This window comes from Phascolarctos cinereus, unplaced genomic scaffold (assembly GCF_003287225.1).
Source record: "Phascolarctos cinereus isolate Bilbo 61053 unplaced genomic scaffold, phaCin_HiC Scaffold_9;HRSCAF=440, whole genome shotgun sequence".
NCBI lineage: Eukaryota > Metazoa > Chordata > Mammalia > Diprotodontia > Phascolarctidae > Phascolarctos > Phascolarctos cinereus.
Genome location: NW_027556402.1, coordinates 23,323,844 through 23,342,337, shown reverse-complemented (window position 1 = coordinate 23,342,337; position 18,494 = coordinate 23,323,844). Strand labels below are relative to the sequence as shown.

At 41.5% G+C, this 18,494-nt stretch overlaps 1 protein-coding gene across 1 annotated transcript in view; it reads right to left on the bottom strand.

Moving 5' to 3' along the window:
- Positions 1-1,839: 1,839 nt before the first annotated feature.
- Positions 1,840-18,494, bottom strand: part of BMP2K (BMP2 inducible kinase) — a 108,097-nt gene continuing 91,442 nt past the window's right edge. The window contains 1 exon segment of the mRNA XM_020988363.2: positions 1,840-7,915. Within this exon segment, the coding sequence (XP_020844022.2) occupies positions 6,465-7,915 (1,451 nt within the window). The 3' untranslated portion in view covers positions 1,840-6,464.

Genomic DNA, 18,494 nt, shown 5'->3' with positions numbered 1-18,494 from the left:
TGCCTGTACCAGCTCAATCACAGGTACAATCCCCATCTTATTATATTTGATCTCGGTAACTTTTCATCATCCCCAAATCTAAAAGAATTCCATCTAAGTCAGTGGTTCTCAAACTTTTGGTCTCAGGACCCCTTTTACACTCTCTTAAAAACTGATGACCTCAGAGAGCTTTTGTTTATGTGGATTACATTGATATTTATCATATTAGAAATAAAAACATCTTAGTTTCATTTTGAAAATAATTTTGACCTCAGAGACCCCCGGCTTTACCATGTCTTAGACCATGCTATGAAGAGTCACATGGAGGTCTAATTAAATCTAAGGTCATTGGCAAAAACATGTGAAAAAGAAATAGGCTCATAACAAAACCATCATACCCTCTGTTAAACAGAGCTAACCAAGTTGATGCAGTCTATTAGCTAGATATGGACCTACCTTACGATACTATTTACTACCCAGTCTACAAGGATGTCTTGCTAAAATTCAACACCCATAATCACTCCTCTGATCTACCAACTTAGTAACCTTGCCTAAATTTTACTATTTATTACTTGAGTCACATGGAGGTCTAATTAAATCTAAGAACTATTATAAGAAAAAATAAGTGCTTCTGCCCCAAGACTCTCATTCTGAACAAAAGTGCCCTTCATGAGTAACCAATATGACAATCACCTGTGGTTTGAATAGAAAGTTTCAGGATTTCACACACAACCAACACACCAAACTAGCAGATACCTTACCTTTAATATCAATAAAATTCTGGCATGGTCAGCAGGTCTTGGCTAAATTCTGGTCAGTTTTTCTATGACAGGGTTTACCAGTTTTCAAAGAAACTAAACATTATGTGAAGCTAAAGATTATACAGAATGCAGTTTAATCTTTGATTCAAAAGTCACTTCAAGAACTTGTGCTTCATCATCATTGTGAACATCCATTATAACAATACTAGCAAAGCAGACCTGTCCTAGAACTGTCAGAAAATCCAACTTTGTCATTTTAATTCCCCAAAGTTTACATTAGAAAATCTTTTTTTAAAGGATGAACTCAATCAATAACATAGTCATTGGTTGTTTGTATAGAATACTGAATCCAATTGAAATTTATTGCATTAAAAAGGAAATAGAATATTAGTCATCAAGTATGATAAACACAATTAGAAAATAATTCTTAAAATTTCAAATAAAATGAAAGACATGTTTGGCAAGCAATTAAGACAGTTATGTAGTAAATGTTTTCTATTTAGTGCTTAGAGAAAACTAACTGATCATGAACTTTAGTTATTTCCCAGTTGTATTTGGTCATTGAAGATTTGGCCTGTCTACTTTGTAATAATCACAGATAGTGTAAAGACAGAAATATGGTAAAGATGGTAGACTACTGGGCCTTACTGTGTGCCCTGTGATTGCTCCCAAAGGTCCACTTGCCATTATGCCCTCTAGACCCACCTCTGTTGCCATCTGACCCCCCACTGCACCCCATGGACCACTGGGCCTTTCTGCCTTGCAACTAACAGCTCCTGCATGGGTTGTCTTCTCTCATTAGAACGTGAGCTCCCAAGAGCATGGACCATCTTACTTTTCTCTTTGTATTCCTAGTGCCTAGCACAGTGCTTGGCAGGTAGCAAGCGCTTCATAAACGCTTTTCCATTCCATATACACGTATCAATTCTGTCTAGAAGTCAAAGTTGTTTAGCGGTACACAAAAAAAACTCAAGTTTAACAACAACAAAAAAGTAGATGAAATCAAAGAAAGTGCACTTAAAGCAGTTGGCCAGCAATTTTAAAATAGCTTTTAAACAGTTTACTATTTGATGGCATTTCAATCACAGAAACAACTTAGTAATATAAACATTTGTTTATTTTTTTCTCTCAAGAGTAGCACTAAAACAAAACAAAATAAAAGACACACCTAACATTACCCTTTGCATTTGCATCCTGCTTTTTAATTTAGTGGCTTTTGTTCACTCACTAGGAACTGATTTTCTCCTAGTCATATGAAAATGATTGTTGTTGCAATGACATTTTTAAAAAATTCACATTAACTCTACAGTAGTAAAATGTGATAGGTGCATGCATGTGTGTATATATTGATAAATAAAACGAGTATAAAAATTTTCAGATAAACAGTATCAGTTGTGGTGTTCTCACAGTAAACATGTCATCTCATTCTCACAGTAGATGTGTCATCTCAATATCTGGATCTGATTAACAATGAAAAAAATACTTCCAATAACGGAGTTTCTCTCTCTCTCTCTCTCTCTCTCTCTCTCTCTCTCTCTCACACATACACACACACACACACACACACACACACACACACACACAATTAGTGGGGAAATGAAAATGTCACCTACCATTGTGTATGTCCATTATACACCCTTAGTCCAAAATCCCTCAGAGCTAGTAATTTTTGCTCACAGTTAGAACAGATTAAGCCGAGAATGGATTCTAGTACCATTGTGATACCCAGTGCCAATGGGCAATACTTAATATCTTAGAAAAGTCAGCAGAGTGGCTGAGATACTCAAGGCCTAATGAGTATCAAAATAAAAGAACAGGCTCTTAAAGAGGAAGATAGTCACTTAATTATCATTGTTAAGTGGGACATGACTAATATTGCATCCACCTGTTTACCCCAGATATGGTCACACAACATTTTATACATATATATACACACATACATACACATAAAGCTGGGGGGGAGGGGCGAAGGAGGAGGAGAGGAAGAAAGCTGCAATATTTCTGTATTGATGTCTTTTTTTCCTAAAGAACAATAACGCTACTCAATTATAATTTTGATCATTCTCAATATCTACATCTTTTTCCTTACCTGAATGCACAACCACCAAGTAAAATCTCTTTGATCCTATCGAGTTACCTCAATAATCTTAACATGAAAATAGTTTTGGGAGCAAGGTCAAGATCTGTTATTAGGGACCTCTCAGTAAGGATGCAGGTCATCGATTGTTCTGCAAGATAGAGTCTTAGGGAATTGCCTGAAGGTACTGACAAGTTCAGGGCCTTGCCTATCCATTGTCATAAGCCAGTATATGACAAGCAGAACCCGAATCCAGTTCTTCTTCATTCCAAGACACATTCTCTATCCACTATGCCAGGTTACTTTTGTGGTGAATGTGATAGAAACATCAAAACAGTCAACTAGAAAAATGGATCATTTTTTTAAAAAATAATCATTAGCAAGCAATTAGCAATATTAAAGCTATTAATAAAGAATTTTGAAATTTTATGAATTTTGTCAGTTTAAAAGAGACACCCTTCTGTATCCCTCGATATTGCTAAAATGCATTAGAATTTGGAGTTAAGACTATTTTCTTAAATCATTAAAGGAGTACAAGGCAAAGAAGAGAAAGACTAAGACAAAGTAAAATCTCTTAAGTTTCTTGCTATAAATAACCAAGGTTGAACTAACTGAAGAACCTGATTTGATTGGTGTGGGAACTTCCTCCTTGAATTGATAGAGCATTGCCAGCTACTGTATGTTATCTGTAGAGCCGTGCATAGTGGGATGGATAGTCTGCCTTTAGGCCCTTTTCTGAAGGACAGAGTAACAAGAATATGGAGAGAGAAAACAGTGGCCCATCTTTTCTTGAAAATGGCTAATGGCTCAACATCAAAGGAACCTGCCAGGTCTCTGAAGGTAAGTTGACCCTGACTGGTAGGCTAGCTTTTATTCAGGACTTCCCTTCAAAAAGAGAAAGCCCTTGTTTGGGTCACTCTACACTGAAGAAGCATATCATAAAAAGTTTAAGAGTGCTGTCTACAAGACCCTTCAACGTAGTTATCACTTAGACAACATGGCAAGCCTAAGAGGCCTTCACTACCTCGATCGAAGCGTTGCCATACTGAAAGGCAAGTAAACAGGACCTAAAAATTCAAGATGATGAACAAGATTTACTTTCTTTCTCTAGTCCACTTAGAATTACTAAGGACACACACATCGCCGCCCCTGTTTTCGAAAGTTAACAACTTAATGGATTCTGGCATATACCCAGGAGCCAAAAACCTAAAGCTATCATCAGAGATGGACGGTGCACATACATGAAGGCATACATGCATATGTTATCTATATTTATGTATTTGGCCTGACATTGTCTGTTCACCTACTGTAACCCATGAATTTGCCATGTGGAATAATTAGTTCTTGCACCTCTCTCACCCACTCTCATACCTCAATTATTAGGGTACATCTTTTCCCCCCATCTGACTGTAAGCTCCTTGCAAACTGTGTTCCAACTTTGTTATACATCCCAGTGCCTAGCACAATGCCTTAAATACAGTGGGTGTTTAATATTTGTTGAATCCAATTCTTTTCACTTTTAAATAATTTCGGTATATTTTCTTTTTAACTGGCATCCACTTGAAGTTGAGTAAATTATTTTCATCAACCTGAGAATTTAAAAAAACAAAAACAGGTGCAAACATATTTGCCTTTGGCACAAAGAAGAAACAAATGATAAAGTCTAACAGAGCAACCAAGTTCAGTTCCAAGTCAAAGTAGCAAGTGAATACTAGCCTGCTGCCACCCTATAAATAACTCTGCATATTGACCTTAGCACAGCTTTTACCGTGAGTTGGCATTTTCTAGAAAACAGAAAAAAATGAAGGAATAAAGAGACAGGTATAAAATTACACATAGATTTGGCTTCTTTCCAAAGTTAGTTGACTTCTTTCCATGAAAACTTGCAAACAGCCCATCTCAATGGGGTACTATTGCCAAGAAGGCTAACTCAATTACTAATAGAAATTCATTACAAGGGCTCCAAAAGAGCTGAATTTAAAATTTAAAAAAAAAATCAAGAATTCAAACTGATTGGGTTTTTTTCCCCTTTTTGGGACATCTTGAAAGTTTCGAGAAATTTCTAATTGTTGCTCTGTCAATCCAATGCTAAATTCAGAAAAGAGCCATTTAAATAGTCTTAAATTGTTTTCATCCATTTTGACAATGAGGGGAGGAAGAGTAGTGAGAACACCAGAGATACATATACAAACTTTCACATAGATGTTCAGTCATTCACATTTGTAATTTCTACCTTACAGACATGATGAAAATTTCTGTGAACATTTCAAGTTTCCAAGCAGGATTTGTGGTACTGAGAAAAATAATTTGGTAACTAAGATCTTTTCATGAAAAGTGGATTGACACACATTAACCTCTCAGTGCCTAATGCTTTTGCATTCCTTTTTAGAAGAATTGTGTGCATCTTTTGGAAAAGAGGTACTTTAATTAAGGTGGAGGTACTTGTTGCAGGTGTGGGGTCCTGCCTGTAAGGCTCTGTGGCATGCTATGAAGTTGCCCAATTGAACAGGACCAGACTTCCAAGAACTACCTGTAGTTTGCTCCTCTGCTGCACCTGTCTGTTAACTAGTGTCACATGCACTTCACCTCAGTGCATTTGGCAAATACTACTATTACCCTCCAAAAATAAAATAATTTTCACATGAGCAACATATAATAGTAAACAAAATGTTAAATGCAACACGATTTATATATAAAATTTCTGCAATAAAATCACTCATGAAATGAAATTATTTTAGCTACATCCCCTAATTTTTCATAGGATAAAATGTCTGCATAATTCTCTTGTTTGTCTTCACCCAATGTTTTGCTGTATTATGGGGGCATTACTGAAGCACTGGCTAAATCAGCCCTTCATCATTAATGGATACATTTTCATAAGTGCTGATTATGCTGGCGGCTTCCCTACCAAGTTTTCCTACATTCATGCTTTTTAAAAAATTTTCTTCAACAGATTCTCCTTATCTTTAGTTTCCATTTTAGGCATGTGTGTAGTTTTTAAATATATTAATGGCACTTACTGTAAAGAATAAAAGATGTCAGGCACAAGTCAGTCACCTCTGGCTCTGCATGTACAAGATCTGAAGCCAATGAGTTCTACATGGAGACCTACAGCTTTTTAATCTTTTAGAGATTTAACTTGTTTTGACTCAGCCCGGGTTTACATCTAATTCGTAATGCTGGATTCTGACTGGGCCAGAGCTATGCATCCAAGAAGCATCACTCTGTTATACGTATAAAATGTTAGACCTTTTTTTTCCCCTCCTCCTTTATTGTCCCAGGAGTGGAAAGGCAGCACAAAGTGCAAAAGTTAATTATCTCCAAAGGCTCTCTCACTGTTTTAGTGAAACAGCCCTCGTTTCTGTGCCAGAAAGTTAGCAGCTAAAATGATTGTTAGGGCTCATATCTGCTACCCTTTCTCCTCTTCAGAAGGAACCCCCACATTCAGAGGGCCCAAGTTTCTACCCTGTTGAGATACTTCCTCTTCCATTTGGTTTATACAAAATCAAATAATTTTAAATCTATTCTAATTGACCTGCAGTAATGAGTGGTACAAAGAGCGATACAAATTGTCTTCTTGAAAATTCATAAAACAAACTTCACTTTTTAAAAATTGGAGTCAATGAAAAAAGTTTTGTTGGAAGCATCTACTGCTTAGAAGGAAATGGAGCAGCACCAAATGGATCTAGCTCTCCTTGGTGGGCCTGCGGGGGCTGCTGCGGCGTGACGCTTTGTATCACAAGTTCTGTGAAGGGCACCGCCCCAAAGTCGTCCGTTTTCAATCCTTCTACACTATGAAAGGACCCATGTAATGAGCTCTGCCTCGGTCTCCCAGGCAAGGCCGTACTGTGGTCCCCACGGTTATCACTCAGGCCTTGATGGGAGGGGTGCCGCATCAAGTCTGGAGGATGGAAGGGTTTGGCACCAAAAGGATCCAGCAGGTTCTCTTCAGATGGCAGGGTACTCCCTCTGTCTTTACTGTCAGTCAGTGCCACGCTGATGTTTTCCTTAGAATCTGATATAGTTAAAAATTCATTGCTGCTCTGAGAATCTCGCCGACCTCCTTTCTTGTGCCTGCGGACCCTCTCCGGCGTCCGATAGGTGGGCTTGGGAGTCTTCTTGGTGCTCGTCGGGGTGCCGTGATGTCGCTTCCCGTTGCTTTTCGACACCTCCTGTTTTAGGCGCCTTTGGCGGGAGGACAGTCTCTGCAGGCTTCGCTGTTTCACTTTTTGCTGCTGCTGACACCCAGCTATCTCCTCAAAAGGCACAAGCCCAAAAAGGTCCTCTTTGCTTTCACTTTCACGCGTGGCCGGGGGCAAGGGTTGAAAGGGAGTGCAGCCAAATATGTCCACACTTCTGGGGCATGCGGGGAGAGTCTGTGCCCAAGACCTGGCCGCGGGGCAATCCTGCACTGTCGCCTTCTTGCCGAAGGGCGCCTTTGTGAATACGTCGAAGTCATCCTGCTCAGCTGCCACACTGTGAAAAACAGTCTGTGCGGACAAGTCTTTTTCATTTGTTTCTTTGTGCTGAGGCTGCCGAGCGTGAAGCGCAAAGAACGGGACTGAGCCGAACGCATCAAACTCCTGCCTGGGGGTGACTCGTCCTCCAGCAGGAGGGAACAGCGTCGGGCTGGGGAGGGGCACCCTGGGAGCTCTGGCCTGGCCACTACCAGCTCGGCCTCCATAGCTACTGAGAGGGCTTCCGTCGGCATAGTTCGCTTTGGTATGGTCACAATCTGAATCAGAGCTATGTTTTTCTTCCTCCTCCTCATCTTCAGAATCCATGAGAAGAGGCCTGTGACCCAAATTCTCTGGTTCAGTGTCATCATCATTGAAATCCCCTTGCTCTCCTTGAAGAACATCTTCATCTTCATGTTCTTCGTCTTCACTGCTCTTGGGAGAAGGAGGATCTGATTCAAAATCACTTTCAGACTCGTCGCTCCTCTTCTGCATCTGCCCCCGTGCCGAAGAGGCATCTTCAGTCTTGCTTCCATTCTGGTCATCTTTAGATGCCTGGTTTGTTTTTAGATCTTTGACGGAGTTCCCTATGCTATTTTCTTGACTGCTAGATGAATGTTCAACCTTCTTTTCAGGAGAACCTGCAGGTCCAAAGAAAAATTAATAAAGCATTTCAAATGCAAAAAAAAATGTTCACATTAAGCACCAGCAGTATAAACTTTGGAATTTTTCATGCCAGTCACTTTTGGGGAACAGGAAGGGACTCCCTACTGTGTTTTTGTTATTAGACTTACATTGATCCTATAGCACTTAAGTGATGACATTTTTAACGTACAAATTATGCTCAAAGTCTACTAAATATATATATCAACATTTTATAGAGTAACTGGTATTTGTGGTTGTATTCTACAACAATTTTATATTAAGTAGGAGTATGTACATACACAAATATGTATTTCAATGTGTTGTCCCTTGTGCACAAAGGAGGTACAACTAACTGATCCACCGCTGAGAGGACAGAATCTTGTTCTCCCTTGTACTGGAGGACTGGCCCTATAAAATTGGTTCTTTCGTCTTACAAGCAAAAAGCAAATATTTCTAGACAATTAATTGGCTAGGGCCAAGTGTCACAAAATACAACAGATCTCAGACTATACAATGATCCAACCTGACCCTGGCCTCATTAGTAGAGTGCTGAACAACTGATCTTACTAGTCATGAATATACACATATATTCTCTCTACATATATGTACACATGCATACAGACACAAAGTAGATCTAAAAGGGCTCTCAGACACACATCATATTAAGCCTTAAATCTGAAAAAGGTACATATGTTTCAGCCGGACATTTATTAAATACAGTAAAAGCTCAGTTCTTTGCCTAACGATTTTCATTTTTATCTTGTTAGAAACTTGCTAAATTATTTAAAGTCTTGCTTGCTTAGTGTCTTGAAAATAATCCAAAATGATGTGCTACCTATGTGTTTAGTCATCAATGGCTACAATTTAAATGCTGGTGCAGGGATACAAAATATGAACACTAGTTCTGAAATTACTGTCATCAACAATTCATGTTGCAAACCCAATGACATCATTTTGCACCAGCCCCACTACCGTTACTGCTGCTGCTGCTGCTACTACTGTGCCAAGTGGTTTACAAAATTATTATTTCACTTGATCCTCACAACCACCCAGGGAGGTAGGTGCTATTATTATCCTCATTTTACAGATGAGAAAACTGAGGCAAACAGGAGTTAAATTACTTGCCCAGGGTCATACAGTTAGGAGGTGTATGAGATCATATTTCAAAACTTAGGTTTTCCTGCCTCCAGGTCCAGTGTTCTTAACTACTGGGCCAATCAGCTGTCCCAATTATATTGCTGATTTTTACTGGTAAATAATCAAGTGACTACAACAATGTTTGGCCTGGAGTATCCTAGTTAATTATCAAATATGCCATGCAAGAATTTTAAAAGGATGAAATAAATATTTGTATTTATTAAATCACAGATTTTCTGAGTCTATAAGCACTGTGCATATACAAAGTCACCCACAGGTATAATAATGTACGGCAGGTATACAGCTGTCATTTTAAAGCTATTTACGTCCTTTTTAGAATGTCATTTCATTCTTTTACATGCACACCGTAGCCAATGCTACCTTGAAAGCCACGCACACTCACTCTTCTGGAACAGCTAGCTCCTCTCCTTATCAAATGCTGCTCTGGTTCCCAACACAATTCTTTCAGACACCTCTCACTGCTGAGGCTAAGCTGCTGTCTTAGCAACACGCACAAAGGCTTCCTGGTTCTGCCTATGGCCAGGCAAAACAAGCTGAATCCCTCTTTCATGTGACAACTCTTTTCCCACCTCCTCCATGAGCCTTCTCCTCTCTACGCCAGATCCCTCTAGCTCCTCTGACCCATCTTCATGACATGATTTTAAGGCCCTCTGCTACCCTCGGGACGATTAGCAGCTTGTCTCTGCCCTTCCTAACATGTGGCAGCCAGACCATAAGGCTCTTCTAGATATGGGCTCTGATCGGGGCACAGCAGGGGGCCTGGCAGGCCTGTCACTTGCTTGCTTGCCCAAGGTAAGAGTTCTCTTCAGTTCAACTTAAAATCACAGGCGCCTCTTTTGGTTATTTCGCACTCCTGACTCATGTGGATCTCACTGTCCAAAAAACCCAGAAATCTTTTTCAGAGGAGCTGCTGCCTAGACGCACCTTCCCAATCTAACCAAAGGATAAGACTTTACATTTGTTCCCATATTTAATCTTACTAGATTCAGCCGAATGTTTCTGGAGCGTAACTTGCCATTTTGTGTGTCAGCTACCCTTCCCAGCTGTGCGCCATCAGCATACACACGCCATCTATGCCCTTACCTGAATCATTAAGAGAAAAGGAACTGGACCTGAGATTTCACTCATTTAAGCCCAATCCATATCTTTTTTGCTCCTATCTTCATGCATTACCTCACTTAAGAGAGAAGAGGTAAGCCCCATGGTCACAAAGCTGGTAACTCAGGGGCTGAGATCCGACTCCAAGCCCATTCTTTCTGCTCTACTGTGCTTCTGAGCACACCAAAACTCCCTGCCTTCAAGGGATCTAATCTTCCTTTCAGACTAGGGCTTCTTAAACTGGGATTCACAGCCTCCAGAGGTATGTGGACAGGAAAAAAGCACATCTTATTTAAATAGACTTGGCTCTGTTTGTAATCCTAGCTGTTTTATTTTGATTTTAAATGCTTTTAAAACACACTCTGAGCAGAGAACCTCATCTGAGGACTGTGCATTTCAAGTCAGAGGGAACCTCAGAGAGCACCTAGTCCCCCCTCTTCATCTTGCAGATAAGGAAACTGAGGGCCAAAGAGGCTAAGTGAGGTCCCCAGAATGGTGCAGGTCACATCAGATGTCAGTCAGTCAACAAGGCCTGTGCTCATTTGAGCCCAGGTCCTTATGACTCCAAAGCCATTGACCTTTCAACTCTTCCACACTGTTCAAAATTCTCACAGCTGCATTTTTATGAAAATAGGAAAATGGAAACAGAGGGAGCCCATCCACCGAAGGAAGGCTGAGAAATGGGTAGATGACCGCGATGGAATATTACTGCACCAGAAACAGCAGCAAATGAAGAATTCAGGAAAACATATCAAGACTTACACAAACTGATGCAGACCAAAAGAAAGAGAGTCTGTGCAAGAGCTAAAATAATGATCACATAAGAAAGCTGCGTACACTAAAATAACACAATCAAAAACAACAAAATGCTGGACTCAGGTTAACTGCAAAGGGCGATGTGGTCCCAGAGACCCACTCTTCCCTGGCTGAAGATCCTGCCAGACGTCACTGCTTTGTCCACTGGCTTCTGCTGAGCAATGAGAAAGGATTCAACAGAGATCGGGGATATATATGGAAAACTATCACAATGTTAGAAAACAAAAGGCAAAAATAAAGTTTTCAACTGAAAAGATGCACATAATCAGTGAGGGCGTGCTATGTGCCAGTCACTCTGCTAAAGCACCGAAGACAAAAACAGAGGCAAAAACACGGCGTCTACCCTCAATTAGTTCACATGCAGACCGGGTAAACTATGTAAACAACTACGTACGTATAACACACATACATACAGGATAAACGGGAGAGGAGGAGGAGGGAGGGGGAAGAACTGGGAAAAGCCTCTAGAAGCAGCAGAAAGTGAAGTTCAGTCTTTAAGGGAGCCAGGGAAGCCAGGAGGTAGAAAGGAGGGAGGAAAACATTCCAGGTATGGAGCGTGTGAGGGACAGCAAGATAGTAACAGTTGTGTAGAACGTGTAGGGGAAAGCTAAGTATAAGGAAACTCAAAAGGCAGGCGAAGGTTTGAAGGGCTTTATAAAAGCCAGAGGAGAGAACAAGGTACCACTAGAGTTTATTGAGTATAGTCAGACTGCTTTAGGAAGGTTGCTTTGGCAAATGAATGGAGCACAGATGTAGGGAGAAATTAAGGGAGGAAGGGAAGGAAATAAGCTTTTTTTTTAAGCGCCTACTCTACGTGCCAGGTACTGTGCTAAGCACTTTTCAAATCTCTCATTTGATCTTTACAACCACCTATGAGGTAGGTCCTATTATTATCCCCAGTTTACAGGTGAGGAAACTGAGGCAAACAAAATGAGGTTAGGTGACTTGCCCAAAGCTTGAAAATGTCAGAAGCTGGATCTGACCTCAGGTCTTCCTGATTCCAGGTTGAATGTTTTCCACTCACTGCTCCACCTAACTGCCTCAGGAAAAGAGAAACCAAATAGAAGGCTACAATTATAGTCCGAGTATGAAATGATGAAGGCCTACAACAGGATGGTGGTTATCTAAGCAGAGAAAAGAGGATGTATATGAGATGCTGTGAAAGTAGATATGACAAGACATGGCAAGAGACTGGCTAAGTGAGAAGTGAGAAGCCAAGGATGATAGTGAGAGGTCAAGCCTGGCTGACAGGGAGAAAGGGGGTGCCCTTGGCACGAACAGGGAAATTCATAAAAGGAAAAGGCAGTATATTCTGTTTTGGACTCAACAGAGTTTGAGGTGTCCAATGGGCAGCTGGTGATACAAGTCTAGGGGTCAGGCCCAGATAAACAGATGAGGATCACCTGTGTAGACATAAAAAACCGAACCTATGAGAATGATATCACAAAGTACAGAGCAGTAATTCTCAAAAGTGTGGTTCAGGGGGCCCTGAGACCCTCTCAAGGGATCCATGAGGTCAAAACTATTTTCATCATTCTACAAACACATTTTAATTTCTAATAGGGTAGTATCAAGATATAAGCCCACATAACCCCCTGTGGGGGTTGTCAGATTTAAAAGTGTAAAGAGGCTCTGAAGCCAAAGAGTTTGAAAGCGGATAGTGTAGAGAAAGAAGAGCAAGTACTTCATTATGGAGACACTCACAGTTAGAGATGTGGCCTAGAGCCAGCTGAGAAAACTGAAGGAATGGTCAGACAGTTAGGATGAGAATCAAGAAAGAGCAGGATGATGAAAGTCTAGAGAAGAGAGAGTCCCCAGGAGAAGCAGGGGATCAACAGCATCAAAGCGGTCAAGATTAAGGATGGAGAAATGGCTGGTCATTCAATCGGACAAGCAGAAGATCTCTGGCAACTTCTGAGGGGGTTCGGCGATGAAGCCAGAAGCCAGAACAGGCTTAGAAGAGAACACGAAGAAGCGGAGGGATCCAGTCGAGGCAGATTTCTCAGAGAGGTCAGCCATGACAGGGGAGATAAAGGCCATACCCAGTGACCATGGTTCAATCACACGAGGGGTTTTTTCTAAGGGGGAGGGAGAAGTGACCACATCTGTAAGCTGCAGAGAAGGAGATGAGCAGAGACTGAAGGTTAGTGAGAGAGGGAATAGTAGCCGGCAATCTGCTGGAGAAGATGGGACAGAATGAGATGAGGGTGCATGCTGGCAAGGGGAAGAGGGCCCCATCTTTATGTGACACAGGGGTATTAGAGGAGATGGGGGGAAGACATCTGAGTCATGTGAGAGGAGGGGGATGGGAAAAATGGGACCTCTTAATGAATGCTTTCAATGTTTTTGGTGGAGCATGATGCAAGATTGCTAGCTGAAACTTAGGAAAGGGAGTGCCACGGAAAGCTTTAGGGGGGATGAAAAAGTTTGGAAAAGTCACTCTTGCAATATGACATAATTAACTGATTAAGAACACGTAAAAGGAGCAGCAGTGAAGACCCCGTTATGCTTATTAACAAATCTGTTGGGTTTCCTTATTTTGTGGGTGACGGGAGGAATCCAAGCTTGAGGCTTTGGCAATGCAAGCTGGGCAATGAGATCAGGGGGTAACAACTGGGGTACCAAGAACAGTGTAGCATTAAACTGGGTCACCAAGGGGTCAAGCTAAGGAAATGAAAACGTACCCAGGACCGACGTGATGGCTGGGGAGAGAACTGAGGCGTGAAGGGACTACACAGCTATGGTGGAGACCAAGAACAATTTCAGGGTTTTAAGACAGAGAGGGGGGCAGCGAGGTGGCGTAGCAGATAGAGCACCGGCCCTGAAGTCAGGAAGACCTGAGTTCAAATCTGGCCTCCAGCCAAACACTTGACACTTACTAGCTGTGTGACCCTGGGCAAGTCACTTAACCCCAACTGCCTTAAAAAAAAAAAAACAAGACAGACAGGAAGACAGAATGATAAGAGATGATCAGACTAAGACATCTCCAAAGGCCTCATGACAGAAAATGCTATCCACATCCAAAGAAAGAACTACGGAGTTTGAATGCAGATCAAAGCATACTATCTGCTATTTTTTTTTCTTCTGTTTTGTTTTGTTTTCTCTTTCTGATGGTTCCTCCTATTGGTTCTAATTCTTCCTTACAACATGACTAATGTGAAAATATGCTTAATAGGAATGTATATGTATAGCCTATGTCAGACTGCAGGCCATCTTGCAGAGGGAGGCGGGGAGGGGAAGAAAAATTTCAAACTCAAAAGTATATGGAAGTGATTGTTGATAAATAAAACAAATTAAAAGGAAAAAAAAAGATGATCAGATAAAGGAATAATGTCAAGAAATGAGCGCCTCTTTCATCTGACATCATCCTGTGGCATTACCTTGTATCTACCTTGCCTCTGTTTTGTTTTGACTTATCTGTGCACTTTGGTTTTCTCCTAATACTGCTTTCTGGGAAAGAAACACAAGTTTATTATGGAACTCACTTGCATACTCTTCATAAGTGAATTACACAAAGAAGGGAAATGCGGAACAAATACAGACTGAACCGGTCTCGGACATCAGAGCTTTCTTTCGACACAGATTTTACTGCAGTTTCCTTAAACTGTGTTCAGTGAGAATCAAATGTTACAGAAAATAAGATCTCTCCAAAGCTTTCAGTTAAATTTTCAGTGACCGACAGAACACCATTTAAAGCTGATAAACATTTTATCAGAAATCAACCTCTCCCTATATTTTTATAATTATGTTATTTTGCATATTTTTAAAAAGCTTCAGTAGATGTTGAAGAGGCAGTATGGTACTACATGCTCAGAGTCAGGAGACCAGTGTTCAAGAGCCACCTCTGCAATTTTGTCGCGTGACCTTGAGGAAATCGTGTAACTTCTCAGTGCTCCAAATTAAGATTAAACTGTAAAGTCAAAAATCTACTCTGGTACAGGAGATTCCTTATTGGGAGTTCCCTTTAACAATGAAATACAGGCCCAATCCAAAATAAAATGAGTAGAAAGAGCAATGGACTGGGGGACAGGAACCCTGTCTTACCCCAAGATCCTATGTTTTAGAGCTGGAAGGTCAGTCTACTAGAATCATCTAATCCAAGCCCCACATTCAGAAAATCAACTTCGCAAGTATAAAGGGGAAGTACGTGTACACAACGGTTTCCATGAAGAAGATTTGGGAATTCCAGTGGGTTTAAGCTCAAAGTAAGTCAAAACTGTGACATGGCAGCTAAAGAAGCCAGTGTATTGCTAAGTTGCACTGAGTCACAGCATCAAAACACAAACGCAAGTTCCACTATGCCTTAAGTGAGCAGACAGATCGGATGACGTGTCTGGAGTATGGCTTTCAATTACTAACTAGAGATTATTCACGTGATATAACCAACAATGGTGAAGAACCCTGGCATCATTTGATGATGCCTGAAGAGGGAAAGATGTAGGGAGAACGTGGCATCTGTGATCAACCAAGATGGCTGCCTGAATGTGAGGCTAATGAGGCTAATACCTCTTGAGCAAAACTCTGATGTCCAAATGATGATCAAAAGACCCAAGGGGAACCTATAGCAAGTTATTTCTTCCCCTGCCAAACTGCCCAAAAAGTCAGCCAGAAGCCCACAGCCAATAGGAAACGGAAGCTCTTCAGCAAAGCAAGTCCAGCATGGCCAGAGAAGCACATGTAAGGCCCTGTCTAGGACAAAATGTGCACACAGCACTGGTGGAAAAGCCCTAGGGTCGTCAGAACGCCTACAGTGGAAGCTTGGAAGGAAAAGGGAGGGACCGGTGCCAGTTCCCATGGTGCCTTAGACTCAGAACAGGACAGCCTCGACACACCGAGGCAGGGAGGATATGAAGCCCAGCTGAAACAGGATGCATTCCAGACTTCTCCATCATGCTCCAGAAACCTCTTCACCCCAGATCACTTCAGCCCTAAAATTCACACCCTGGAAGGACGCTGGAGCCTGACCTCATCAAAAGGGTACTCAGGCCAACCACCTCTTTATCTCTCACCAAGCTTCGATCCAGGCTTCTCCATCGAGCTTCCCAGTGATTCCCTTCCTCCCTCTCTCCCAGCTTCCTTTAACATCTCTTACCCCGTTAGAATGCAAGCTCCAGGGCAGGGACCATTTTTGTTTTGCTTGTATTTGTATTCCCACAGGCTTGCTGATTGACCTGAGATGCCCAATAATCTATTCTCAGATACCAGAAACGGCCCTACAAGTCCACCACTCTGAATGTAAAAGATCTAGGGAGGTCTAAGGTGGAGGTAGAGGCATAAACCAAGCACAGCCAGCCATCTCACCCAAAATCCCAGCAGGGTGCAGAACCTGGCCTAGACACAAAGTCAAAACTCATCAACTAGCAAGGACCAGTATCAAAGATTAATGCAAATCTCCCCAAAAGGATTATATAAACTCCCTGACAATTACAAGCAGAGACTCAAAGGAAAAAAGCGGATTTTCTACAGGAACACCTAGAAGAAATGATCTTGCATCAAAAAAAAATTTAAATTGTGGAAGAAACTGGGAAGTCATCAGAAAAGAGCAGCAAACTTACAAAGCTGAATGTCATCCCACTTGTGGGTGGAGAGAGAATGAACCTTTAATGAAATAGAGAACTTTCTAGGATTTCTGATAAAAAGACCAGAGCCGAGTAAAAATTCTGAAATGCAAATACAAAAGAAACCTAGGAAGGTCAAGGTATTTGAAAAATTGGAAGAAGCTGTATGAAGATGTGATGCTAACATTCTAATGGGGGAAAAGACATACATGTCCCTTTAAAATCTTAAATGTCTTCAGAAAGCATTTATTGCGAGAGTTGTTTTGTTTTTCCTTTTAAAAAGGTCCCAGGAGGGGCAGCTAAGCAGCGCAGTGGATAGAGCACAGGCCCCAGAGGACCTGAATTCAAATCTGGACTCCGACACTTGACACTTACTAGCTGTGTGACTCTGGGCAAGTCACTTAACCCCACTGCCTAGCCAAAAATAAATGAATGAATGAATGAATGAATGAATGAATGAATGAATGGAAAGGTCCTGGGAGAGGATTAAACTTGTCCTGAGGGTTTGAAGAAGAAAAGGAGAAGGGAGGCTAAAAGGAATACACTAGTATAGTAAAGAGGAAGGAGGCGATGGTTATCGGCATTTCTCATCATAATTGAGGTGCTTGTATACAAACACAGAGTGAGAGGGGGAGCAGGTATAGGATGAACCTCCCTCATCTGAAAGGAACAAAAGAGGGCTGAACCCACAATTTAGAAATATGTCAAACCCAAAAGGGAAACAAATGGGGATGGAGAAGTGAGGGGTGGGGAGGAACAGGGGGAAGGAAGGTTAAGAGGGAGCATGCAGTGAAGGGAATAAGAGCTGCAGGCAAAACAAAGCTTCTGCGGTTGAAAGGGAGAGGAAAAGGAAAAGGGAAAAGAACCATCCGTCAACGGCAAACAGCTGAACATGGAAGACACGGTACAAGAATGTATGTAAGGCGATTTTACTGAATCATAAAAACTGCAAAAGAGACGACTTCACAGAATCCTGGCTACTAGGAGAAGCTGGGGAAGAGTGAAGTGAGCAGCCCCAGGAAGACAGTCTGAAGAGGACTCTGAAAGACGTCAGACCTGGCAAGTAAGAGACCACCACGGAGAAGCGGTGCAGCCTACGTTAAGTCCTCCTAGAAACAGATAACTTGGTGGAAAGCTACCACAAAATTTCAAACACATATATTTCCGGAAGGCCAAAGAAATATTCCTGTTAAGATTCTACTGCAACACACACTACTCAGATGACTTCCCTTTTAATCAGATTTCCATCCTTTAAGAGATAATTGGTTTTTGCTCTACATTTGCACATTTTAAAATTATTTAAGATTCTAATTTTTAACAAGTCCAAGTTAAATAAACTATTTTTCCAAAGGCCCTATACTCTGAGAAAAAGGCTTTGGTTCTTCAGATCCCTAAAACTAGCTTTATTTCTCTTAAGATCTCTTTTTCTATTTCTCTGAAGAATCAGTCAACTAGGGGCAGCTAGGTGGCGCAGCGAATAGAGCACCAGCCCTGAAGTCAGGAGGACGTGAATTCAAAGCCAACCTCAGACACATGACACTTACTAGCTGTGTGACTTAACTCCAACTGCCTAAAAAAAAAAAAAGAATCAGTCAACTAGCCTTTGTTACATGCCTATGTGCCAAGCACCGTCTTAAGTAAGCACTGGAGATCCAAAAAATAAAGGGGGGGGGGGTGCCAAAAGAACCCACCTTGCCTGGAAGACAACATGTAAACAACTATGTATAAAAAAGACACAGCCAGGATAAATTAGGGGTAGTCTCAGAGAGAAGGCCAAGCCTCCAGAACCTGCTCTTTGGGATGCCTGCAGATTCATGGAGGCTGGAGCAGCTCATGTGAAGCATAGGGGAAAAAGGCTAAGCCCTCCTACTGTCACTGTGAGTAACCAGCACTTGAGCTGCACGGTTACGGTCTTGCGAGCTTACGCCTCCGATTCTGAATTAAA